This window comes from Nomascus leucogenys, chromosome 5, assembly GCF_006542625.1.
Source record: "Nomascus leucogenys isolate Asia chromosome 5, Asia_NLE_v1, whole genome shotgun sequence".
Classification (NCBI taxonomy): domain Eukaryota; kingdom Metazoa; phylum Chordata; class Mammalia; order Primates; family Hylobatidae; genus Nomascus; species Nomascus leucogenys.
The window spans coordinates 43,904,223-43,930,915 of NC_044385.1; the positions used below are offsets into that span (position 1 = coordinate 43,904,223).

General features: G+C 44.5%; 1 protein-coding gene across 2 annotated transcripts in view; it reads left to right on the top strand.

Moving 5' to 3' along the window:
- Positions 1–17,085: 17,085 nt before the first annotated feature.
- Positions 17,086–26,693, top strand: part of CACHD1 (cache domain containing 1) — a 227,587-nt gene continuing 217,979 nt past the window's right edge. The window contains exon 1 of one of the 2 annotated variants that reach the window (XM_012506444.2): positions 17,086–17,909. In XM_012506444.2, coding sequence (XP_012361898.2) covers positions 17,712–17,909 — 198 coding nt within the window. In that variant the 5' untranslated portion in view covers positions 17,086–17,711. The remainder of the gene's footprint in view (positions 17,910–26,693) is intronic. The other variant, XM_030812951.1, reaches the window with a different exon arrangement.

The window sequence follows — 26,693 nt, forward strand, 5'->3', positions numbered from 1 at the left end:
CAGCATCCCGAGTAGCTGGGATTACAGGCACCCACCACCACCAAGCCCAACTAATTTTTCATTTTTAGTAGAGACGGGGTTTCACCATGTTGGCCAGGCTGGTCTTGAACTCCTGACCTCAGGTGATCTGCCTGCCTCGGCCTCCCAAAGTTCTGGGATTACAGGCGTGAGCCACGGCCTCCAGCCAAGGTAAACATTTTGTCACGCAAAACTCAGAGTATATGAGAGACTTGTAACTTTTAAATTATCTCTGATGAATTTAAAGTTCTTCAGCAGCCTTAGTCCCACAAGGCAAAAGGAAAAATTTACTTAAATGCATACATGAACAGTATATTTTTCCATTAAATTAGTCTCTTTAGTTTAAATTTGCTCTCTTTCAGGTAAATACTCATCACTCAGGAGTATTCTTTTTTACCTCTTCTTCCACAGTTAGCTGGTTGAAGGATAACTCGCCTATCCTCCTGGTGATAGAGGGGTGCTTGGTCCCCATCCTGTCCTCTGGGTCTTTGACAGCCTCTGACATGGTACAACTGTTCTGCTCTCATCCCTGGCATCTGGCCTGCACCCACCGCTACAGTTGTCAGCTAAATAAACATCTGGTCTATTCTGTGATAGCTCTAGCTATGGGTGTCTTCATATGTTCAAGTCTCTGATGCTGGTGGCATCTTGCTACCAGCTCTATCAGATGGCCCATTTTTCACTGCCCTCTTGGGAGTTTCCTCCCCATCCTTTAGGCATTAGGAACTCCACAGAGGCAGAACCAGGGAGCTTCTGATTCCTGGTGCAGGTCCATCCAACAAGATTGTGGGGAGATAGTGGACATGGCTTACCTTCCTGCTCTCTTCCACAGCCATTTCTGGGTCCACAGGAAGGCTAGGAATTCTCTCCTTGCCAATCAGGGCTTCTTATGAAGCAAGGGAGATCGCTCATCTTCCACCTTGCTATGCCTCTCTGCCATCTCTGCCTTACAGCTTGGTGGTGCTGTCATCAACGCAGAGCTACTTCCCAGAGAAGCAAAGACAAGTCTCACAGCTTTGTGTCACCTCAAACCTATCTGCTTATGTTCCAGTGACTTTCCACCCTCGCCCTCTGGGGTTTTAGGCCAATAGAAGACAGCCAGGCACATATGTCTCATTTCCTTTCCTTACCTTCTCTCCTCCGAAGCCCTACTTCTTGGTGTCAAAGAACTATCTTTTTCTTCTCTTCATGTTTGAAAGAGCTTTCTCCTACAACTGGAAAACCAGCTGGGCGCATCGGCTCATGCCTGTAATCCCAGTACTTTGGGAGGCCGAGGCAGGTGGATCACTTGAGGCAAGGAGTTTGAGACCAGCCTGGCCAACATAGTAAAACCCCATCTCTACTAAAAATACCAAAAATTAGCCAGGCGTGGTGGTGGGTGCCTGTTATCCCAGCTACTCAGGAGGTCGAGGCAGGAGATCATTTGAACTGGGGAGGCAGAAGTTGCAGTGAGCCGAGATAGTGCCATTGCTCTCTAGCCTGGGCAACAAGAGTGAAACTCCATCTAAAAAGAAAAGAAAAAAAAAAAGAAAAGAAAACTAGAAAACCAAGGAGGGGAGCCCACTGGGAAGTATTTTTAGAAAACACCGTAATTGTTTCAAAAGAACTGAGTATATGAGAGATTGCTTGTCTTTCGAAACCTTGCAAACTAATTGGAAAGATAAGACAATATGTAAAAAATGAAATAATGCACAAGCTACTGCCGTGTTGCAGATGCTATCATCTGTCCAGAGGCCAGCTCAGCTGGTTGGAGAGCTGAGCTAGACAGAAGGCAGCAGGGAAGCCTCCCTGAATTAGCACCAGCATGGAAGGCTAGGCTAACATGAGGGGTGGGTGGAAATGAGTAAGTTAGCAAAAGGCCTCCATAGAGAATTCTGGGCAGCATTATATTGGGTTGATTCTTTTTTCTTCCTGAGTTGTGCTACTCTGAGCAAAAAGAATTTTGGACAGACTGTCATTTTGCAAATTCATAGATTTGAACTGACTCTAGCCTTAATGGAAAATATCCCCTATTATTCACACCTTACTTTCAGCTGAAATGTTAACAAGTATGGGACACATTCTTCACTAGTATTCCAGAAAGGAACTTGCACGTCAAGGTCAATTTAGGCTTTTCCCTATGAAGGAGTGTCCTTTTACAAAGCTATGTGTCTGTGGCTTATATTTCAATCATTCTTCCTTGGATATTTCTTAGTCTGGTAGATGCAGTAACAGATATATTCCATGCAATTAGATTTTCTTACTTTGATGATGTACATTAATTCTTCTGTTTGTCTTTATTCTTTTATTCTGTGAGTTAGGTTAATATAATGGCAAAAGGGGAAAAAAACACAAAAGATACATATGCCTATTTACATACCTAGTATGCATATAGTATGTATAATGTCTGTGTATATTTACATGCAAACATATGGCATACATAACATTGACATAAAGTATATGTATATAGTTAAATATGTGTGAATCTATGGAAGAAAAACATACATAAATATATATATATACATACATTTGGGTAAATATAAAATTACTGAAGTCCATATTGAGGTATAAGCTACAGATCCCCATTTGATACAAATAAAATGTTTCATGTCTTTGCACCTTTGCATAGGTTGCTTCCTTCAGCCTGAAATGTTCTTTGAATCCCCTTCACCTCCCAAACTCCTTAGTCTTCATAACCAGCTCAAGATCCACTTCTCCATTATGCTGTTATTGTGCTAGATTTCACTGAATTCTTTCTTTCTTTTTTTATTTTTATTTTTTGAGATGGAGTCTCGCTCTGTTGCCCAGGCTGGAGTACAGCGGCGTGGTCTCAGCTCACTGCAACCTCTGCCTCCTGGGTTCAAGTGATTCTCCTGCCTCAGCCTCCTGAGTAGCTGGGATTACAGGCACTTGCCACCATGCCTGACTAATTTTTTGTATTTTTAGTAGAGACAGGATTTCACCATGTTGGCCAGGCTGGTCTTGAACTCCTGACCTCATGATCTGCCCGCCTCGGCCTCCCAAAGTGCTGAGATTACAGGTGTGAGCCACCGTGCCCCACCACCAAATTCTTATATGTATGCTTCCATTATTGTATACTCCTGTCTCCTCTCCTAGACAATGAGCTCTTTGAGTATAAGAACTGGGTCTCATTCACGTTCGCTTTGCCTCAGACCTTAGCCCTCAGGCACATACTAAGCATTCAATAAACATTTTATGAATGAGTAAATGCAGTCCTTGAATAATAATTAAGACTTTGATGTGAAGGAACATAAAGCGCTCTCCTAACCCAGACTGGGAAGGGACCTTGAGGAAGGCTGGAAACTTTTTCTAAGGCAGAGAGAAGTTAAAGGACATCAGCCTACTTGGGGAAGGTATCTGGAGGATGGAGACCACCTACTTGGGTGACATGGAGTGATGTCATATGAATAGCTTTTGTGTCTAGGCCTTTGCAAACTAACATGATATAATGATTACTTTTCTAAAGCTAGAAAAATTCTAAAGAGGGTCAAGCTCTTTGAAAGTTGGATATGCAGGCAGCGGCTTTGGAGATGGATGTTCCTCCACTTACCACATGACCTCAGCAGGCCATATCACTTTTCTGGAACTCAGCTTCTAAGGAGGGAGTGGGGAGGAGAATAGTGCCTACCTTGCCAGGTGAGGCAGAAATGAGAAATTTCACCTAACGTGCTGTATGTAATATATTACTGAGAGTCAGGGCCTGGTCAGGAAAACGTCAACTATTTCCAAGTATTCAGACCAGAGGAAATTTAATGCAGGGAATTAATGTTAAGTGGGGTCTGGGAGAACTGAAAGCAAAGAAGTACAGTGAGGAAATCCAAAGATCAGCCACAGCAGGAAGCCATTGCTGTCCCTAAGCTGCAGAGATAAATGGAGGGAATGGTGTTACAGAGACCAAGAGCTGAGGTGACCCAAGAAAAGGTGAAACCATGTCCAGCGGGAACTGGGACCATGGAGGAGACGTGGCTATTGCTGGGAAGACACCTGCACCTAAGGCAGAAAGGAAAGGGAGAAACACCTGGGTTTCTTTTCCCTCTGCCCTCTTGTCTCCCACCACCACAAGCCACTATCTGAACCCAGGACTCAGCCACTTTGCAACAGAAGATAAAGCAGGAGAATAGAGAGAAATGAATCTCAAGACAAATGCACAATTCATTTGCACAATCAGTTATTCATTTACACAGTCAGAGTTAGTTTTGTCCATAAGGGGCAGAAAATTCAAATAACTGTGGCTTAAATAAGGAAGAAGCTCGTGTTTCTGTCCCGTAAAAGCCCAGGTAGGTGAGTTGGATCTGTGATGGGACCTTATCCTGACAGAACGCCAGGCATCTTCCATCTTTATACTCCTTTGTGTGTGGCTTGAGCTCATGGTCCCAAATGGGGCATCTGTGTTTCAGGAGGCAGATGGTAAAATGGACAAAGAAAAAAAGAGAGAGAGGAGCACATAGCCATTGTCTGGTAAAGCCATGATTTTAAAACTGTAGGTCACGACTTACCAGTCAATATGATGGGTAACTTTAATAAATGAAATGGAATAGAATAGAAGATATCAGATAGTACCACTGAGTAAAGATATTTCTACATAAAACTTTTGTTTCAGAAATATATGAGTGTATAAGTGATAAATATGTAATACAATATTTCTTTCTTTCTTTCTTTCTTTTTTTTTTTTGAGACAGAGTCTTGCTCTGTTGCTCAGGCTGGAGTGCAATGGCGTGATCTCAGCTTACTGCAACCTCTGCCTCCCGGGTTCAAGTGATTCTCCTGCCTCAGCCTCCCGAGTAGCTGGGATTACAGACACACACCACCATGCCCAGCTAATTTTTGTATATTTTGTAGAGACAGGGTTTCACCATGTTGGCCAGGCTGGTCTTGAGCTCCTGACCGCGTGATCTGCCCGCCTTGGCCTTCCAAAGTCCTGGGATTACAGGCGTGAGCCACCATGCCCGGTCATAATACATATTTCTTATGGTTGAAATGCTGTCCAAAAAGTTCAAGGCCATTGTTAGACAAAAAGTTCCTGGAAACTACTCCATTTCTGTTCCATCCCACTGGCCAGAACTTAGTCATGTGACTGTGAAGACTTGTAAGAAGAGCTGGGAAATGTACCCTTTATGACAGGGAGCCATTTGTCTGACTAAAAATTAAAGACTCTATTAGTATAAAAGAAAGAGAGTTTCCATATTCAGTGATAACTAAGAGTCTCAGCCACATCCACAGGCATTGTTATCACTGTCTGTTGTTGTTGTTACTATGGATGGTTATTATTGACAGAAAGCCATCCCACTCAGGGGGTGACTCTTGGCAGTTTAACACAGTGATGACAAGTTTGGTGCCTGGATTCACACAGTGTGTGTGAATCCCACTTTGTCCTTTAGCTTTCTCATCTCTAAAATGGGGATAATAATTGTGTCTTCCAAGTTTCTGGAAGGACTAAATGGGGATGAGAGTTGAGCAGACACATGGTCCCTATGTGAGCCCTTAGTGATGTTGGGTGTAGATGTCAGCACCAGAGCCCAGAGGCAGGGCATATGGGAGGGTGGCAGGGGGAAGGCGTGCTGTGTCCAGCCAATGTCCATTCTGATGCTGAAGCAGTTGTTAAATATATGGCAAATCACCTCTGCTCCATAGCGGCACACGAGAACTGGGCCAGGAATGAGATGCTAGCCAGCCATGAGGAACAGCAGACAACAGCAGAACACTCTGCAACTTTTGAGGAAGAAAGTTGAGGGGCACTGAGTGCATCTTTCAGGGTTCAACTAAGTTTGGAGTAATAATAACCACAGTACCTGGCATATAGTGGTCCCTAGATTATTTGTTGGCTGATGAATGAATGACCAAAGTAGAATTGTGAAAAAATACCTTTTGACTATCACATAAGCTTACTTTTTTTCCTGTTGCTGATGTGACATGGAAAAGACAAAGGTAATATAAATAAGAAATCACATTTGAGTGTGTTTCCAAAAATAAAATTATTGTCACACTCTTTTATTAAAAATACATAACTTTTTCTTCCACCTTCTGTATGTTATGATTACTCTTGTAACACTAATTAAACACCCGCCATGTGCTAAGTGGTAAACAGAACATGTGAATAATGATGTTTGTGCTCTCATGGTGATGGGCAGAGAAACTGGGTAGAAAACTCCACAGGAAGGATGAAGGTAAATTTGTTATTTTAATATTAATCATATTGGCATAGTGTTTTCATGGAAAGTTGTGAAACATCCTTATTTGGACATATGAAAAAAAGATGAGCCACACTTACTGGCAATCAGAGAAAGTAAATGGCTTGTCTAGGTTCCTTCTTCATCTCCAAGGAATATCATGTGCCTAAACCAGAGGTTACTTTAGGGAGGGCATGTGTTCCACATGGCCAGTGAATGCATTTATTTTACCTGCCTGGTCCCAGTCAGTATTAAAGGTGATATTTCTACAAACATTTAATAGTCTCCAGAATGTATTCATTCATGAATTCATTCATTCATTCATCCATTGATGTATTCGTTTTTATTCATTCATGTATTCCTCAATTCAGTAAATGTTTATAAAGTCCCCACTATGTGCCCTATGCCACTGAGAAGTAAAATATTAAAAGACTAAAAACAAATTGCTTTTCCCCTAAAGGGAATGTCTGCCCTCTGAGAAAGACAGTCAAGAGCTACTAACTGCAGTGCAGATGGATAAAGGCGATGACTGGCACAGGGGGCATCATGGCAGCATCAGGAAGTGGCTTCTACCTCCACCTGGAGTACAGGCCAGAGTGGTCAATAAAGGTCCCCTAGAGGGAGGTGATTCCAACTGAATCTTCGAAATTTAGAATGCCTTAGCTAGGTGGCAAGGTAAGAAAAGCAGGGAAGTGTAGCACCAGGGAGTCAGAGATTCTAGTAGCTCATTTTTGCTGGTGCACAGGATGTAAATGCATGCTGGAGGAGGGTGGGGGGAGGGGTGGGGACAGAGAGATGCCTGTAGGTCCAGACCATGCAAATCCTTGTGTGCTTAAGAATTTCCATTTCGTCCTAAAGATTATGTGGGATCATTGATAAATAAATACAGGAGAAATGAAATGACTTGATCAGGCTCAAGAAAGGAGCATTCATAGATGACTTAAAAAAATAGTCTCAACTTTTATTTTAGATTTAGGGGAGTACATGTGCAGGTTTGTTAGATGGGCATATTGTGTGATGCTGGGGTTTGGGGTATGGATGATCCCATTACCCAGGTAGTGAGCATAATACCCAGGAGGTAGTTTTACAGCTAACAGCACCCCTTTTCTACCTCCTCTAGTAGCCCTCAGTGTCTATTGTAAGGATGACTTCTTTATTTCAATCTTGACACGCTCAAGTTGCCCTTGTGTGTCCCCACCGCTGAGGGTGGTCAGGCAGGAAGTAGGTCTGCCAGTCAGTGCTGTGAGCTGAGGGGAAGAATACTAATGTTAAGATGCCGGCCGGGCATGGTGGCTCACACCTGTAATCCCAGCACTTTGGAAGGCCAAGACAGGCAGATCACGAGGTCAGGAGATTGAGACCATCCTGGCTAACATGGTGAAACCCCGTCTCTATTAAAAATACAAAAAATTAGCCAGGTGTAGTGGCACACACCTGTAATCCAAACTACTCGGGAGGCTGAGGCAAGAGAATCACTTGAACCCGGGAGGTGGATGTTGCAGTGAGCCGCGATCGTGCCATTGCACACCAGCCTGGGCGACAGAGCAAGATTAAAAAAAAAACAAAAACAAAAAAGCCTCATGCCTGAGAGTGACTAATCCAAATGTGTCAGAGATGACACTGAAGTAGTGGGTCCAACATGGCTCATCAAACCCAAGGGCACTGAAGGAGAGACTCTAGGGTCGAGAGTGAACTGAAATGAGCTAGGGAAAACTAGAGATGGCAGGTAGAACGAGAGGTCTTCTGGACTTGTTTTGGAGGTTTCCGTTGCATGTTTTTAGTACCGCACTAGCAAAGGCTTGCTTGGGTACTTAAGGGTTCTTGACCCCTGGGACTGTAGGGTAAAGTTGCAATGCTCAGTATGCACACCCATTGCAGTAGGAATTCTGGAATTCTCCACTATTGTGGGGACATCAGTACAATAAGAACATTGATCCGAAAATGCCTAGTACAGTGTCTGCCTCTTCTAAAATTCCTCACTTCTCTGTCTCAAAAAAAAAAAAAAAATTCCTCACTTGTAGTTACTTGTTCTTGCAATTACTAGTTCAGTATCTGTCCTTGCCACCTTACAGTATCTGTCCTTGTAAGTGCCGAAGGAAAGGGAATGTGCCTGCCACCATCTCTGCTCTCTAGTATATAGCCAGGTCCCTGGTGTGAGTGAATGATAAACAATTTTAAAATCTGAGGCCAGGTGAGGTGGCTCACACCTGTAATCCTAGCATTTTGGGAGGCCGAGGCAGGTGGATCACCTGAGGTCAGGTGTTCAAGATCAGCCTGGCCAATATGGTGAAACCCTGTCTCTACTAAAAATACAAAAATTAGCCAGGCATGGTGCTGGGCGCCTATAATCCCAGCTACTTGGGAGGCTGAGGCAGGAGAATTGCTTGAATCCAGGGGGCGGAGTTTGCGCCACTGCACTCTAGCCTGGGTGACAGAGCGAGATTCCATCTCAAAATAAAATAAAAATAAAATCTGAATCTGGTTTGCCCCATTAACTGCTAAGATATTTATGTACTAATTCATGGTCAGGTCAGTTGGACGGCATTGATAAACTATAGCATTTATACCATTAGTGTTTCTGATCCTTCAGAACATTTTGTGGTTAAGTTCCTCTATTTTGGCTCTCATACAGACATGTTTTGATAGCCCAACTTTTCTGAACAATAGTTTCCACCTTTGCAAAATGGATTTGATCATATTACCTAAGCTGTTATTATGAGTCGGGATAGCACTTAATTAAGAATGAGAGCCTGGACTTAAATAATGACACTAACACATATTACTTCTGAAAACTTGCGTAAAAAACTCAATCTTGTGAAACCTCAGTTTCCTGGTCTATAAAGTGGGGATGATTATATCTACTTAATACGTTCTCTGCAAGAATAAAATAAAATAATTCATTTAAAACACTTAGTATAGTGCCTGGGACCTAGTGAAAGCACAATAAATGTTAACTATTATTATTATGACTCATGGAGTTTTAAGGATTGAATGAGATCATTTCATTTAAAACATACAGCATCATGCCTAGAACCTAGTAAGCACTCAGAAAGTGTTAGCTAATACTAACAGTTATCTATTAATATTAATAGCTATCTATCTACAAGTGCCTCATGGCCTTTCCACTTGCTGTTCCCTGTGTCTTGAAGCTCTTCCTTATAATATTAATATAAATAGCTAATATTAATAGATAACTATTAATATTAGCTATTAATATTATTTCCATATATAATCATCATTGTGTTTTGTTTTGTTTTGTTTTTTGAGACAGTGTCTTGCTCTGTCACCCAGCTGGAGTGTAGTAGTACAATCGCAGCTCACTGTAGCCTCGACCTCCCAGGCCGAAGCAATACTCTCACCCCAGCCTCCAGAGTAACTGGGACTACAGACATGCACTACCACACCTGGCTAATTCTGCTTATTTTTTGTAGAGATAAGGTCTCACTATGTTGCCCAGGCTGGTCTCGAACTCCTGGGCTCCAGGGATCCTCCTGCCTCGGACTTCCAAAGTGCTGGGATTACAAGCATAAGCCACCACACCTGGTCTGCCTGCTTTATTTGCTTTGTTCCATCTCTTGTATTGCAGCCTCAGTAGGTGGTTTAAATCTCTTACTGCTAATTCACTTTGTATATTTCTAAGTCTTGCCTCCCTAGCCAGTGAGTGAGTGCCACAATTTTCCATGGGTTTCTTGCATTTTTGCATGCCTTGTGAGCAAGATGTTAACCCCTCTTTTGTTGTTCTGGACTATATTTTCAAAGACTTCTGTTTACTGAACAGCCTGGGCAGGTAGAGATAGTGTCTTTCTTTAGAGCAAAGGGAAAATTTGCTTTCTGTTCAATATATTAAACATATCTATTTCTGGGGCAAAGGGCAGTTTTGTTTGCATTTCATCATAAAAGATTTGGGCTATCTAAGCTTGGGGTTTCTCTCTTTCAGTACTACCTGTTGTATGCAGGTGTCACCTGGCTGTCTTCATATTGCCCTGTGGAAACTGGGTCTTGGAGGACTGGCACAAACGCTGACATTCTGGCTACTGCTATCGTTCTGAGCAATAAAGCCCTTTGTCTCTAACTCAGGAGTCTCATGTCTTCTGCCAGCATCCTGAGGCTGTGGTGGGTTGACTTGTTGGCTTGCAAATGGCATAACCTTTTACAGTTCCTAAGAGTGAAAGCAGATATTTGAAGGAAGAGCATTCAAGACAGGGAACAGCAACTGGAAAGGCCGTGAGGCACTTGTTGGATGTAATATTCTCTGTCTTGATTCTCTGTCCTTTCTGATAACTGTAAAGTTCTTAAGGACAGCCAATCATATTCATCTTTATATCCCTAGCACCCAGCAAAATCATTGGCATATAGCAAATGCTCAATAAATATTTGTTGAAATTAACAGGAAAAAATAATTGCTGCTTTGGAAGTAAGGATGTTTCTTGGGCAGCAATTCATGGGGTGCCAAATAATATAATTTCTTTTCTTTTTTCTCATTCAGAGAGAGGCACATGATAGAGTTGCAAAATAATTGAGCTGGGAGTCAAACAGACCTGGGTTTCCATCCCATCTCTGCTGTTACTAGCCTGTAACCTTGGTCAAGTTACTTTACCTTTCTGAGCCTCCTTTTCCCTGTGTATAATATTGCAATGATCTTGTCTTCCCTATTTTGATTCTTAAATGATAGAACATAGGAAACATACTAAGAGATTAAGAAATGAGTCCGGGCATGGTGGCTCACTCCTGTAATCCCAACACTTTGGGAGGCCGAGGCAGGTGGATCACCTGAGGTCAGGAGTTCGAGACCAGCCTGGCCAACATGGTGAAACCCCGTCTCTACTAAAAATATTAGATGGGCATGGTGGCAGGCACCTGTAGTCCCAGCTGTTTAGGAGGATCAGGCAGGAGAATCTCTTGAACCTGGGAAGCAGTGGTTGCAGTGAGCCAAGATCCTGCCATTGCACTCCAGCCTGGCTGACAGAGTGAGACTCCATCTCAACGAAAAAGAAAGAAAGAAAGAAAGAAAGAAGAAAGAAAGAAAGAAAGAAAGAAAGAAAGAAAGAAAGAAAGAAAGAAATGATACGCTGTGTGTCATATACAGCACCTAACCATAGAAGGGTCCTAGTAACTTGTACCTCTCATGGTTATTCAACCTTTACTATCTCCCAGTTTGACAGGAAATGGGAAATCTGATGATTTTTTAAATCAGCAGGAGGAATCTGAAAAACAGAGAGAGGCTGTGTTCTAAGATTCAGTCTAGACCATTAACCATTTCCATTTATTTAACAATAAGTCGCTGGGCATGGCAGCTCATGCCTGTGATCCCAGCATTTTGGGAAGCTGAGGTGGGAGGATCATTTGAGCCAGGGAGTTCGAGGGTGCAGTGAGCCATGATTGTGCCACTGCACTCCAGCCTGGGTGACAGAAGTAGACCATGCCTCAAAAAAAGATTTTTTTAACTTAAAAATTATAAAAAAAAATCGTAAGTTGCACTGGCTGGGATTTGTAGTCTGCTAGAAATTAACAAGTGAGTGTTAATTTCTGCCCTTGAAGTTACCAGTTCCATTCTCCTGAGCTCCCTGAGTTCACAGGTTCAATATAGTTTGCAGCCGGTTATTGTTTTGTTTATTTATTTATTTATTTTTTAATTTTTTTTGATACAGAGTCTCACTCTGTCACCCAGGCTGGAGTGCAGTGGCATGATCTTGGCTCACTGCAACCTCTACCCCCCGGGTTCAAGCGATTCTCCTGCCTCAGCCTCCCGAATAGCTGGGACTATAGGCGCGCGCCACCATGCCTGGATAATTTTTGTACTTTTAGTAGAGACAGAGTTTCACCATGTTGGCCAGGCTGGTCTTGAACTCCTGACCTCAAGTGATCCGCCCACCTCAGCCTCCCAAAGTGCTGGGATTACAAACTTGAACTACTGTGCCTGGCCCAGTTATTGTTTTGAATGGGAGACCTGCCTGTAGCATTAGGCTGAGAATTTGTTGCTAACTTGGGTCTTATGTCCACCTTAGAGCATGAAAAGGGAATCATGGTAGCTTGGGAACTCCATACCACATTTCTGGAAATCTGGCCAAGAGTTCCTCAAAACAATTTCACAAATAGTTTTTCCATGATGAAGATCTTGGACAATGGGTACCATGAGGCGGTCTATCACTGAAGTAGCTTTATAATTCCCAAAATATGGAAGAGCAGCCAGTTTGATGAAGACTCTTGGTTATTCTTTGGCAGTCAAGGAGCAAAATTGTTATTGTAGCTCCTTGCATCAGAGTTATTGATTCATAGATTTTTCTTATTTTTCCCCCAACTATTTGGTTCAACAATTCTTGGGTTTCTACTCTGGGTCTAGAACTATGCTAGACTCTGTGGCAGTGAATAAAGCAGACATAGTTCCTGATAGGTCATTCCTCTGTAGGTGGTTAATAGAACACCCCATGAGAAACATTAAGATGGAGAAAACAGACTTGCAAATGGACAATTGCAATGTTAATTGCTGGAGCTTCTGGAGAGGAAGCAGATAATGAACAAGTGTCCAACTCAGTCATAAGCAAGGGGTAGAGGATTACTCTGTGGAGAAGATAAAATCATCAGACAAGTTTCATGGTGATCTGTGGTCTTCTAGGGACAGTTGTGACCCACTTACCAGTCTTTTCATTATTTTGTAGCTCAAACAACTGCACAGTCAATAGTGTCCTCTCTGTATAGAATGGATGATTGAACTTGTCTATAGAGTTACAGCAAGACAAAAGACAGAAGAAAAGGGTCTATTATTAATAGAACATATAGACTGGATTTGGAATGAGAAAGTTCTGAAATCAAGTCAGTTCTGGCTCTTGGTGACAGTCTCTGTTACAGGCCATAGGTTCTATGTACTCCACTCTCCCTTGTCTCTGATTGGCTTTCTTAGCTCATTCATGGAGTTTGCTCCTTCACAGCTTCAGCTTGCAGAGTCACACTGCTACTTATTGAGTGTGTCTATGTACCAGATCCTTTGCAAAGTGTTTTATGTGCCTTTTCACAAAAACTTTAGGTGGCATTATTTACATTATACGGATGAAGCAACTGAGGCTAAGAGAAGTTAAGTTTTACAGAGATGACAGCTAAGAAGTATTGTCCTTGGGATCCAAACCCAGATTTTGTCCAAGATTCACACTCTCAGCTTTGCTATATGACTCTGTGTGTGTGTGTATATATGTGTGTACATATATGTATGTGTATATATGTATGTGTGTATATATGCACACACATACACACATATGTATACATATACATGTATACCCATATACATATACACACATGCATATGTATGTATATGTATTTGTGTATATACACACATGCATATATGTATATGTATTTACATACAGCCATCTAATAGCTATATTTATTCTATATCTATATCTGTGTACATATATATGTATACAGAGGTGTATACATACATATATGTGTGTGCGTATCAGGGAATATACAGTCATGTATATACATCTGCGTATATATTTGTGTGTTTGTATGTGTGTATATATGTATATATGTATATATATATGCCTATATATTTCCTGCTATATACAGTATGAGATCCTATGGCCCCCTCTCATATCCTTGTAGTTTTAACTACTACTTCTAACTGCTTTTTCCTCAGTATTTCCTAACTAAAATTTTTTAGAATGAAGACTTGTCCCAGTTATTATTTCTGCCATGCCTTAGGTGCTGTAGATTGGTGGCCTTGATGTTACATATCTACCCTGGTCCCATCAGTTGACCCCCCCGGGGAAAGAATCAACTAGTACTGAGCAGAGGTTGATGGGTAGGACAATTTCACTTATATGGATGAGGAACATTAAGGATTGGCAGTTTATCACACAATAAGCTTTTATTGGTCTATCATGTACCAGTACACATGTGGGTAAATGTTCTCTCTGACATCAGACTAGTAGCTCAGAGCTTTTGGTTTGGTGTTTGAAGGCCCAGGTTTGTATACTGACACCACCATCTAAAAGATGTATTACCTTGGGCAAATAACTTTATTTTTTTGAGGCTTTTCTCTATTGGCAACATAGGAATAGCCATATGTTCCTTTCTGGGTACTGAGACCCTCCTGGCTATAGACACTGGGCTAAATAGAGCTCCAGGATGCATGAGTTACCATCCTGGCAAGCTTGCTTGCATCTAGCATTAGTTCATAAGACTAACGTCAGGGCGGGGAAAGCGGGTCTATAAAATGAATATTCCAGGACCCACCCCCCACCTCCAAAGATTCTGCTTTAGTAGACCTGGAATAGAGCACAGGATTTGCAGTTTATTAAGTGTCCTGAGGCTAGTGTGTTTGGTGGATCACACTTTGAGAAACAAGGTGGAGAAATCAAAGCTTTCAAGTGGAAAATCACAATGCTGCTTGTTAAGTGCTGAGGGGACATTAAGTGCTAAGAGAAGAACCAAGAGCTTTGGAGCACCAAAGAGGAGCCGTAAACTCTGTGGGGGTAGGTTTCACAGAAATGACACCTCAGCTGAATAGGGGACCTAGCAAGTGGAGAGAAGGGGAAGACTTTTGAGGCTGCCAGATAGGTGTTTTCTGGGAGTGGTGAGGCAACTGAGGGGCACAGTGGCTACAATAAGGCCAGAAAAGCAAACAGGCCAGAGCACAAAGGGTCTTGTTTGTTAAGTTTACTTATCTGTGATGGGGCATCAGAAATGTTTAGATTAGTGAATGACAAGTTGAGATTTGACTTTTAGAAAGTTGATTTTGACTTCTATGTGAAGAACAGAATGAGGGGGGACAGAGAGACTGCACAGAGACCCATGAGGAGACTGGTCATAATACAGGCAAGCTGCAATGAGGAACTGCAGTCAGGCCATGGGATGCAGATGGAGAGCGGGGGATGGACACGGGAGATATGTTGTGAGCTGGGGTGGATGGAGAGTGGGTACCTAGCTTGCAGAGTGGGTGACATTCACCTAGATTTGCAGCCAGACATGGATTTAGGTGGAACATGGGGGAAAGCAGCAATGAGTTTTCATTCAGGTATATCTAGTAGAGAAGTCGGGAACTTGCTAGAAAAAATGGAGATCCAGGTTGAGCTTTATTTAGAAGCATGATAAACTCGTGTTTTGGTAATAATTGAAGGCATAGGTGTGGTCGAGAGTCCTCAGAAAGAAGAATCTTAGAGTGAAAAAAAGGTGACATTGGATTAGAATCCCAAGAAATAGGACCTCAAGAAATACCAGCGTATAAAAGATGGGCAATAAATGCCCATTGTGAAGGCATTTCAGAAGGAGTTTAGAGATGTGTGACACCTTGGTGATGGTAACCTTGAAGAATTGAATGCAAAAAATAATGCTATATGTCATTATTATTTTTGTTCTTTACGCTTCCTCTAATCACATGGACTAATATGCTTTGTCTTGCTGAGTGTCATGTCAAATGTACAACAATTAAAAAACGGAAGTTAAAGGATCATCCTTCTAATAAATGTCAGCTCAACTCCAGGAATAGAAGACATACAGGTAGGTTTTTACCCCATTATTAACTCAAGAATCATTTTTCCAGTACTACTATGTGCTTGTGTGGATGATGTGGAGGTGAAGGGTTTGCTCCCCACACTCAACATGCTTGCCTTAGTACGTAAAACAAACATCACAGGCCAGGCGCGGTGGCTCATGCCTGTAATCTCAGCACTTTGGGAGGCCGAGGCAAGTGGATCACCTGAGGTCAGGAGTTCGAAACCAGCCTGGCCAACATGGCGAAACCCTGTCTCTACTAAAAATACAAAAATTAGCAGGGGAGTTGAGAATAGAGAAGTGATCTCAATGAGGTAAAAATGGGCCAGGGAGAGCTTACAAGAGATGACTTTTTAATACAATATAGTCAAAGATGTAAAACAGAAGGTTTTGCTGTAAAATGAAAAGAGCCCTAAATCCAGGTTCTAATCCTGCTACCACCTCTGCTAGGTAACCCTGGACTAGTCCTTTAACCTTCCAGTGTTGGCTCTGTTCTCCAGGAACCTGCAAGCAGCAACCACACAGGGCTTGGAAGGGAGAGTGGCTGTTCTCCACACACAGCCAGTTGACTTGTTCCAGGTGCTTCCAACAGGCATTTCTCAGCGAGCCTGAGCCAGGAGTCAGGGACAAACAGGAAGGTTAACCTTGCCTCTCCATGCTTGGGAGAACAGGTGTGTGCGCGGTGGACTCGGGTTCAGTCATTCTTTTTCTTTTTTCTTGCTTTTGACGGGATCAGATATGGTTCATTTCCAAAGAGAGACAGAGAGAACTGTGTCGTGTTTAGGAGCAAGAGCCTTGGAGTAAGACTTGTGCTTAAACTCTGGATTTGTTTCTTATCCCCTGGGTGACCTTTGGCAATTTATTCCACCTCTCTAAGCCTCAGTCTTTGTTACCTAAAAAATTGGGATAAAGATACGTACCTCCTACGGCATGTCGCGGAGATTAAAGGATAATGTGCACACCCCCGAGCCCAGTGCCGGGCACATGGTGGCTGGTTGCAACAGAAATCTGTGGGTGGAACGCTAGCTAGCCATTGTGATGAATAACATCGAGGAGAGGGAGTGGACCTACACATGGCAGTCCCCTTCTTCCCCAACCGCTGCCAGGCAGACAGCCAGCGTCCTAGAACTTAAAGGACTTTTCGGTGGGTGGAACCTGGGCCGGTTGGGCTCCCTGGCGCGGACGGAGGCGGGGAGCGCTGGCGGGGGTCTCCGTCTCCAGCCACGGGAAGGTCCGTGGGCTCCCCTGCCGGGGCTGGGCCGGTCCCCGAGCAGAGAGAGAGGCTGGTCTCCGGCCCCCGGCGTCCCGGGGGGCAGGTTCTGAGGCGGGAGCCAGGGAGAGAGAGGAGGGGCAACCGGGGGAATTTCCCCGCCTCTCTCGCTGGTTCCATAAATCACCGCAGCCGCGGCGGCGGCCCAGCCGGGAAGTGCACAGAGCCGGAGCGCAGCGTGGTGGCACCAGACGCCTCCCTTTCCCCACCGCTTGCTTTCTTTCTTTCAGTTGTGTGGGTTTGTGAAGCCTCCCCTTTCCCTCCTGGCTCGGGTGGCTGCCCCAGTCTCGCAGCCCGGCCGCCGCTCCTCCTCCCCGGGGTCGCCGTCCGCCCTCGCCGCCGCCTGCTCGCTGCGCCGGGACTCGCAGGAAGCGAGAGCCGCGCGGCTCGGCTCGGCTCGGGCTCCGACTCCGACTCCGACTCCGATTCCGACTGTCAGCCCCGGGGCCCGCGCACCCCGGCCTGCGGGGGCCCCGGCTCTCGGAGACGCCCTCTGCGCCGCTGGGGCCGTGTGGGCGCCGGGCTCCGGGGACCCCTCGGGCGGCCGCCTCCTCCCCCAACCGCCGCGGAGCCCCGCGATGGTGGCTGCCCGCGCTCCCGCGCTGTAGCCAGGCGCCCCCTAAGTTTGGGAGCCGCCGCCACCGCGGCGCGGAGCCAAGCCTGCAGCAGAGGAAGAAACTTTTGCGGGGTGCGCCGAGCGGGCCCTGGGCGCACCTCCCGCGGCCCGCTTCCCCGCGCCCGGAGCCCGTCGGCGGGGAGTGGGGGGAGGCAGCATGGCCCGCCAGCCGGAGGAAGAGGAGACGGCCGGGGCCCGGGCTCGGCGGCCGCCCCTCTGGCTGCTCTGCCTGGTCGCGTGCTGGCTCCTGGGCGCCGGGGCCGAAGCCGACTTCTCCATCCTGGACGAGGCGCAAGTGCTGGCGAGCCAGATGCGGAGGCTGGCGGCCGAGGAGCTGGGGGTCGTCACCATGCAGGTAAGTGGCCCCCGAGCTGGCCAGACATCCCGCCTTTCTCCTTTGCTCAAAGCCCCATCCCACTCCCCGGTACAAGTCCCCTGGACTGTGTGCATCGGCTCCTTGCATGCACAGAGCCCGGCTTCCCGTCGGACCCCTCTGTCCTCTGCACAAACCCCCTGACCATACACCAACTCTTCTTCCATGCATTCGTCTACCCCTGCCCTTCTTCCCTGCAGAATCCCCTGCCCTCTGCACGGAAGTCACTTGACCCTGCACAGCCCCCCTCTTCTGAGTACCAGCTCCTTCATCTCGTCAAGGATTCTCCAGTTTCCTCGCACGTCTTCTCTAATTTGCACACGTTTCCCATGTAGGCTTGTTTTCACCCTGCCACCCCTGCAAACTCCCCTCCCTCTTTGTGTCCCCATCCCAGAGCCCCCAGCACCGTCTGACTCGGACGATTTTCCGAAGTCCCCACCCTACCCCCTTGACCGCGTCCTCGCGCCCTCGCGTCCTCCGACCGAGGCGCACCAATGGGCGGCGGGAGGGAAGGCGCCGCAGCGTACGCAGCTGCCCCGGGGACACCTAGGTCCCGGCGGAGAGCGGCCCTCCGAGTGGGCTCGGCGCTCCTTTCCCCGCCCGGGAGCATGGGGGGAGGGGCTGGCCTGGTAGATTCCGGGTAGACTCCCGACTCTAATCCTGCTAGGGGACTCTTTTTGTTGCTTTCCGCATATCCTGCTGTGGTTTGCGTGCTGTCTGCTGTAGATTTTTGTTTCATGTGTGCCTTTTTGGGGCGAAGAAAAAGGGAGCAAAGTGAATAGGTTCCCATTTCTCCAGATTGTTTATCATGTCCGTCCTCCTCGGGAGAGGAAAGGGGGCTGACAGAAAAACTGCCCGCAGCTAGTGAGGAATCCTGATGATGTTACTCACCACCAACAGTAGTAAAAATTGCTGAACACCAACCACCTGGAGATTCTGCCCCGCTGTTATTTTAATCCACTTGGTCATAAAGGCCCACTAGATTAGGAGAGGTTGAGATGACTTTCCCAGCTTGAACCCTTTGCTATAACATTCTTAGATAAATTAACACCATTCTCTTATACATTCTAACAATCATGGGGATGAATGTGGTCTTCGAAAGATTGAAGTTTCCAAGAATGCGTTCTTGGGATAGGTTTCTGATTTCCATCCTACTGTGACCACTCCTTCCACCTCCCACCGAGAGAGGTGTTTAAGTCACTTTTGGGATTTAGGTTTCTTACTTCTTTCTTCCTCTTCGTCCTCCTCCTCCTCCTCTTCTCCTTCTCTTCTTTCTTCCTTCCTCCTCCTCCTCCTTCTTGTTCTCCTCCTCCTCTTTCTTTTCTTTTTCCTTCTTCCTTCCTCTTCTTTCCACTTCCCCACACCAGTCTCCTCCCAAGAGGTTACAATTTTCTTGAGGCAAGTTCCACAGACCTTTTCTACTGTGGGGAAAGACCACCGGGATTTTTCTTAAGGGTGACATGAGGACTGAGGAGTGGATGGATTTTGAAAGGTAATTTTGCATTTATTTGCAGACACCCAGACCTGAAGTGCGATGGAGTTGGGTTTTCTTGATTTGCATAATAATAGATAAGCTTTTAAGATGCATCCTTCAACTATGCCGATCTTTCAGGTTCAGATTCAGTTGCAATTTTTTCCATATGCATTTTCTGATTTCTGATTATTGCTGAGTTCTTAGGAGTGAAGTGACTTTTAGAAAAGATGGAAAACTAGGATTAAAAAACAGTGATGAATATTTCCATTCAGAGCACAAACAATTGTATTTTTGCATTGAGGCACCTCTTTTAATAAAGGAAACTTAATATATTGGAGTTGTGGACTCTGCTTGTAGGATTTGTAGGCATTTGCCACCTTCACTCCATCGCTAGGGCTGGACAAGAAATCTTAGGATTCCCGCCTACCCCGCCCCCCGCCATGCCTTTTCCTTGTAAGCTAAGGACTTGCTTTTTCTAAGATGCTGACAGCCGTTTTACTGTTTCTCACCCAGTCCTTGACAAAAGGTGAAATTGGATCCCAACACATTGTCATTCAGGTAGGGATCTTAAGCAAATGTAGTTTTAAAAGGCTGCCCTGTTGAAAAAGAGACACTTCGAAAAAAAGCTCTGATCGGTGGGAGGTTTGTGCCCAAATGGCCCTTTATCTCCTCCCAACTGGCCTCTTTCTAACACCTTTGCAACCTCATTGTGGAAACGGACCTCCCGTGGACAGGGTTTTGTCTGGCAAAATGTGAAGTGGCTTCTTTCCTTTTTTGAAAGGAGACACACATACTGTATTTAAATTCTGCTTCTTGAGCTGTACATTGATCTGCCACTTGCTTCTATCTCGGAAAATTGCAGAAAGTGTCTCTTTTTAATTTAGTTAGACTGGTTGGAAAAAAAAAAAAGTCGAATGCAGGTTAGATTTTTGGCCTTAGAACAAAGATTTTGAGCCACACGTTCTCATCTGTAAACCTTTGGGATTTGCTCAGTGGGTCTGAAATTATGTGGGTTTAGTTACCTAAAGTGTAGGTTATGTAGCCTTCCCTGCAGCATGTTGGATTTTATAGAGGTGGAGCTAATCTGTTTTTCAGAGGTAAGCCTCACATAGGCATTAAGGTGTGACTTCCTACAAAGATGGTCACGGTGGGGATGGAGAGGGGGATAGTTGTGGCTCTTTGGAAAAGAATGTCTTCCCTTGCTTAAGGGATTGACTCCTTTCATTTGACCTTGGCATTTTGAGCATAGTACGGGCCTTTCAGGACAGCATCTCACTTTATGAGAAACATTCTGTAGGCCTCTTTGTATGTAAAAAGCCAATGTTCAGACTTTTATATTGCTTCTGCTGCTGAAATTCTCGAAAGACAATTTTAAAGTTTGAGAAATTATAAAGTAGCCCTCAAACCAGGCCTGTTGTTTTGCAGCATTTCGAGTGGTAGCACTTACTGCTTATAAGGAGTTGCAAGGGGGTAATTTTACAAAAACAAAAACCTAGCCTTCTTTCAGCACTATAGTTTCCCATGACATAGTTTTTGCACTTGCTGATAGAGAAGACAGTTTGAAAAGCGTCTATCTTGAAGATTTTCTTGGAAAATTCTCCAGCGGGGGCTGTCTACTTATGATTTTTGTTGTTCCTTTTTAATAATGGACAAAATATATAAAAACAATGTTTAAATAAGTTGTGCCAACCAATTTCGCCAGTACTCTGGGAAAGCTGTCACCGAATACTGTTCCCCTGACAGCAGACATCATACATCATGGATAAAAGTCAAAAACCTAATCATCGTCTCCTCATGGGTCTGGTGCAGAGGGGCCATGGTGGCATTGAGGTCTGGGAGCAGTAAGTGGCTGTGTCCAGGGAGATGTGTTTTCGCCTGTTTATTCATGCAACAAGCTTTTATCAAGCAGCATCGTGGAGTGGAAAGAGCCCCATGTTGGGTAGGTAGAGACCTGGATTCCAGCTCTGCTGTTTGCAAGTTGGGTGATTTTATCTGTAAAATTGAGGAGGATGATTCTTCCTCAAGATTTGCTCTGTGGACTTCAAGGAAATAGTGCGTGTAAAGGCATCTGTTAATGTTAAGCCAGGGCTGAGAAATATGGATGGATGTGGTTGTTCTCAAATGGAGAAATAATTGTTGGAAGCTTACTGAACATGGAGCTCTATGCTGGGTATTCGGGGGATTTTACAAGGACATATTCCAGCACAACTCCTTAAGGAGTTTACATTCGCCAGGAGGAGATAAGATTGCACAGGTAAACCAGCTAAGTAACAATGCCTGCTTGTTAGAAGGTATATCTGGCTCTGGGAGCCATTTCGCCAGGCACTTATAAGGCCCATTTAACATTATAGGACAATACAGGCTTCCTAACAGCAAGGGCCTGGCCCAAGGCCAGTGTGCCTGCCTTAAAGTTAGCCCAACTCTGCTGGGCTGGGCACACTTACTATGAACTTGGCAGACAGACCAGCAGGTTGATCAGACAGCTGCTGGATGAGGCCTGGGAGGGAGGGAGGGAGCAGGGTTTCTTCCAGTCAGGGCAGAAGAAATACCAGAAGCAAGAACTGGAGCTTCAACTCCAGTTGAAGAAAACGCAGTAGCTAGAACAGAGGCGTGTTCAGGAACTGAAGGACTCAGCTGGGGCAGAAGTGTCAAAGATAAAAAGCAATGTTGTAAATACTGACTACAGCTGGAATTAAAGAGCAACCCTCCTTTGTATGCAGTAAAACAGCAATGCACTAAATTCCTTCCATTTTTTTTTTTTTTCTTAAGAGACAGGATCTTTGCTCTGTCACCCAGGCTAGAGTGCAGTGATGTGATCATAGTTCACTGTAACCTCAAACTCCTGGGCTCAAGCAGTCCTCTTGAGTAGCTGAGACTACACACGCATACCATCACACCCTGCTAATTTTGTTATTTTTTGTAGGGATGGAGTCTCACTGTGTTGGCCAGGCTAGTCTTGAACTCCTGGCCTCAAGTGATCCTCCCACCTTGGCTTCTCAAAGTTCTGGAATTACAGGTGTGAGCTACCGTGTCTGTCCTGCATTATTCATTTTCACATATATCCAACAAAATTTTGGGGAGCTTCTGCTCTATGAAGGGTCTTGGGTTAGATTTTATTTATTTATTTATTTATTTATTTATTTATTTATTATTTTTTGAGAGGGAGTCTTGCTCAGTCATCCAGGCTGGAGTGCAGTGGCATGATCTCGGCTCACTGCAACCTCCGCCTCCCAGGTTCACGCCATTCTCCTGCCTCAGCCTCCCGGGTAGCTGGGACTACAGACGCCTGCCACGATGCCCAGCTAATTTTTTTGTGTTTTTAGTAGAGATGGGGTTTCACCATGTTAGCCAGGATGGTCTCGATCTCCTGACCTCGTGATCCACCCGCCTCGGCCTCCCAAAGCGGGGTTAGATTAAACTGGCAATCAAAGGTGACTAAAGCCTAGCCCATGCCCTTAATCTCTCAACTAATGATGGAAATAGACACAAAAAGAGGCATTATGATACAGGTGGTTAGCGAGAGACATAGAGGCGTTACACTGCAGTAGGTTAGTGCAGTGGTAGAGAGAGAAACAGGATATTGTAGGAGCATAGAGGAGCCTTGCCCAAACCCCTCTGGTGAAGTCAAGGAAGTTAGCTACTTCTCCATTGTCCTTTTCAGTGAAATGTCCACACAACAGGCCAGTCCTGAAAGCAGCAGCAGCAGCAGCAGCAGCAGCAGCAGCAGCCGCCTCACACATGAAGGGTAGCGAAATCAGTAGTTCATCAGGTGTTTCTGATTCCTTTGGTGGCACTGGATAAGGTAGCCGGTGTATCTTGAACACCTGAGCAGGACTCTGACTCCTGTGCCCCTTCATATGGCTCCCATGTCTCATTTCTTTGGCCATTATCCTAGAGCTTCTGTGGTTATTGGACATAAATATCTTGCTGGCTCTATTGTAACTGCAAGCTGATTTGCAGTCATGTTTGGTAAGATGTGTAATTTCCTCTAAATCACATGCATCATAACAAGACGGGGCTGGTTTAGAATGATTTGAATGTGTAATTATGCAATATAGAACATTTCGAAGGAAAAATCACCTGTATATGCAAATAATGTGGTTTGATTCTATGCCTTGTGTACCATATAAACCTTAGTGGAAAAACTGCTATGTTGTTTTCTTTTGAAAATGGGTATTTAGAATAGAAGAAAACTGTCCATTGACAGATGGATGACTCTGAGTTGAACTTGTCAGGAATGAGCCCAAGAAAAAGCATGTTGAATGACTTCTGATAAACTGTCTCTGTTGTGCTTAGCACTTCCTCGACTTCCTTCTCACTAACGCCTATCTTAGCTGGCCTTATTCCTTGTGCTTATTATGTTTTTCCTGCCAATAGTACTTGAGTCTGTAAGGGCTTGGGGAAGGGAGAGGAGATGGTTTTACACTTAGTAACATGTTGCTGCTATTTCTGGTTGCTGCTCGAGGAGTTCCTTCCTTGAGCTTAAGTGGATGAGCAGGCGGGAACCTTGCAGAACTCTGGAATTTTGGTATTAGATGGAGTGGGATTTATTTTAGATATGCTTGGACCTTGGAGTAAGAATTTATTGAAAGTCAAAATATGAAGGGACAACAGGGACAAGAATTTTGACTCAGCCAGCTAGTTATTAACTGTGTAACTTCTGTCATGTTATTAAATCACTCTGAACTTTAGTGTCTTTGTATTTCATGTAGCTAATGGGGGTAAATGTATTTTAAAGGATAACCAAGTGTCTAGCTCAGGGCCTAAGGCAGGAGCAGTCAATAAACAGAAATGTAAATACGAGAGCAGTTCATTTAGTGCCAGGGCACAGAACCTGGAAGGTAGTAAACACGCAGCTCCTGGCCTGAATGAAACTGAAATCTAATTTGTAGACCTGCATGTTTCAATATGGTCAATCCTCTGCCCCCAGGTTCTTAAGATATGGTTCACAGACCTTTGGATGTGGTGCAAAACCATGCTTGGGGCTTTCTGAAGAAAATGCTAGACCTGGCTAGTCATAGTTATTTCTTTAGTTTTAAACTACAAAGATTTAAAAACATATACAAAAGTAAATAAAATAGCATATGAATATCCACATAACTCTCACCCAGCTTTGACAGTTATTAATTGATGGTCAGGCTGGTTTCATCTCTGCCTCTGCCTCCACTTGCTCTTCCCCCCAGATTATTTTGAAGCAAATTCCAAATATCACTTAATTTCATCTATGACATTTTTATTGTATCCTTATTTAATTTCTATATTTGTAATGTTTTATAATATATATAATATATTGGTACACTAGTGTATAAAATTTACAATTGACAAATAAATATAAATATTTTGGAGATTGTTTAGGCTACATTTTTTAACAATGAGGTACCTGAATAAAACCATTGGTGACTCTCCTAGATTTTTACAAATTAGCTAATACCTTTGCCCAGCAAATTCCCCAGACTTCCAGATGTAATGCCAAGCTTCTTTGGGGAAGCTTCTCTGGGTCTGTCCCTAATTGTGCTGTCTGGCCCTCGATTTCATGCCTGGCTTTCTCCACAAGACTGGGAGGGTCCTTGTTTTTCTTAAAGGCTGGCATATAGTCTAGGCACACACATTGGACTACTGCAATATGAACCACATCTACTGCTTGTCCCTGTTCTCTCCCCCTTCCAGAAGAGACAAGAGTCAGAAAAGGACTAAGCGAGATAGCTGTAACTGGGAGAGAAGAGAGGCGGATTGAAGAGGAAGAGCTGGACTAATATATAATGTCTTCTGATCAGTCTGTCAGCAAATATTCACTGGATTCCTTATTGCAGGGAGGCTGAGAGTAATACAGGACATCCAGTGCCTCCCCCTAAGACCCCAGAGCTCTGTCCTGTCCGGAGAGGCTAAACCAACTTGGATGGCTCAAGACAATATAGAAATAAATGCTAAAATGTGGGATCTAGAGTACACCCAAGGTTGCTATATCGAATTCATGTTTCTAGAGGTCGGTTAGACACAACGAATGAAGTGGACCAGGTGTAGGTAAGCAGGGAGTGGTGTTGGATGTTACAAGCTGGAGGGCATGTGCCAAGGGTGAAGGGGGGCAGGACCACTCAGAGCTACTCTGTTGCCCAGTAGCCATGTGGGTCCAATGTTGTCACATGACTTTGTTTTTTATGAGAAGCTGGGTGTCTGTTTTTTCCATAAAATATCTTTAAATTTTTGGCAACTAATTCAGTTTTTAAAAAAAAAAAAGAAAGAAAAAACACACTATGTGGGCCAAACTAAACATGTCTGCAGGCTGGATAGGGCCAAAGGCCACCAATTTGCAGTGTCTGGGTTAGAATTATTCAGCGGGTTACAGAAAGAAAACGCAGTGCTTGTGTGCGGGTTATGGGGAAGCCAATTTCTTTGTGATACAAAGGAGAGCTTTCTGATAGAAGAGTTCTAGAATGAATTGCTTTGAGATATGAGCTTGTCATCATAATTACTTCAACACAGATGAATGTTTACTTGGTGCCAGGCACTATGTTAGGTTTGAGATACCTACCCATCAGTTAATTTCTGATGTAATGAATGTTATGAGAGGAGGTTCAGGATGCTTGGAGAAAGTGTCAGGGATGTTAACCTATTTAAGGGCACAGAGGGATTCTGGCAGGCCTCCCTGAGAAAGTGAAATGAATTAGGAGTTGGTTAGTCAAAGAGTGGACTCCCCAGAAGGCTACTTTTTGAGGAAAAGCATAGCACCTTTGATGAGTGGAAAGATGGCATTATGGTTTTGGAGTTTAGAGAACTAGTGGGAAGAAAGGGCATAAATAGAGGTGGGAGAAATAGGCAGAGGTCAAGCTAGGGGGTGTTTCTTGGATCCTTCATGTCAGTAAAGACTTGTTCTGCAGGCAGCAGAACGCTCAGCTCACACTGGCAAGAAAGGAAGCTACCGCCCTATGCAATTGAAGTGTCTGGGGTAGATCTTTGTGCAGGACTGGATTAGGGCTCAAAGCATGTGGCCAGTACACTGTTTTTCTCTCTTTGCTTGCCTACTTCTTAAATAGCTTCTCCCCTCTATTTCAATATGGCTGGCAGTCGCTTATCAGTGTTTGAGTTGGGAACTAGTTGTTGCTTGTGCCTAAGTTCCTTGTATTTGGAGGTGATGTGCTCTGAGTAGAAGAAACAAAAATCCGGAGAAAGCTTAGAACCTAGAAAACTCAGCCAAAGTGACTTCAGACTCAGACACTGTTCAGCAGTCACCAGTTGCCAAGGCCTGCTACATTTCTGGATTCTGCCTCCCCAAGTCCAGTTGGAGCCTGCAAGGT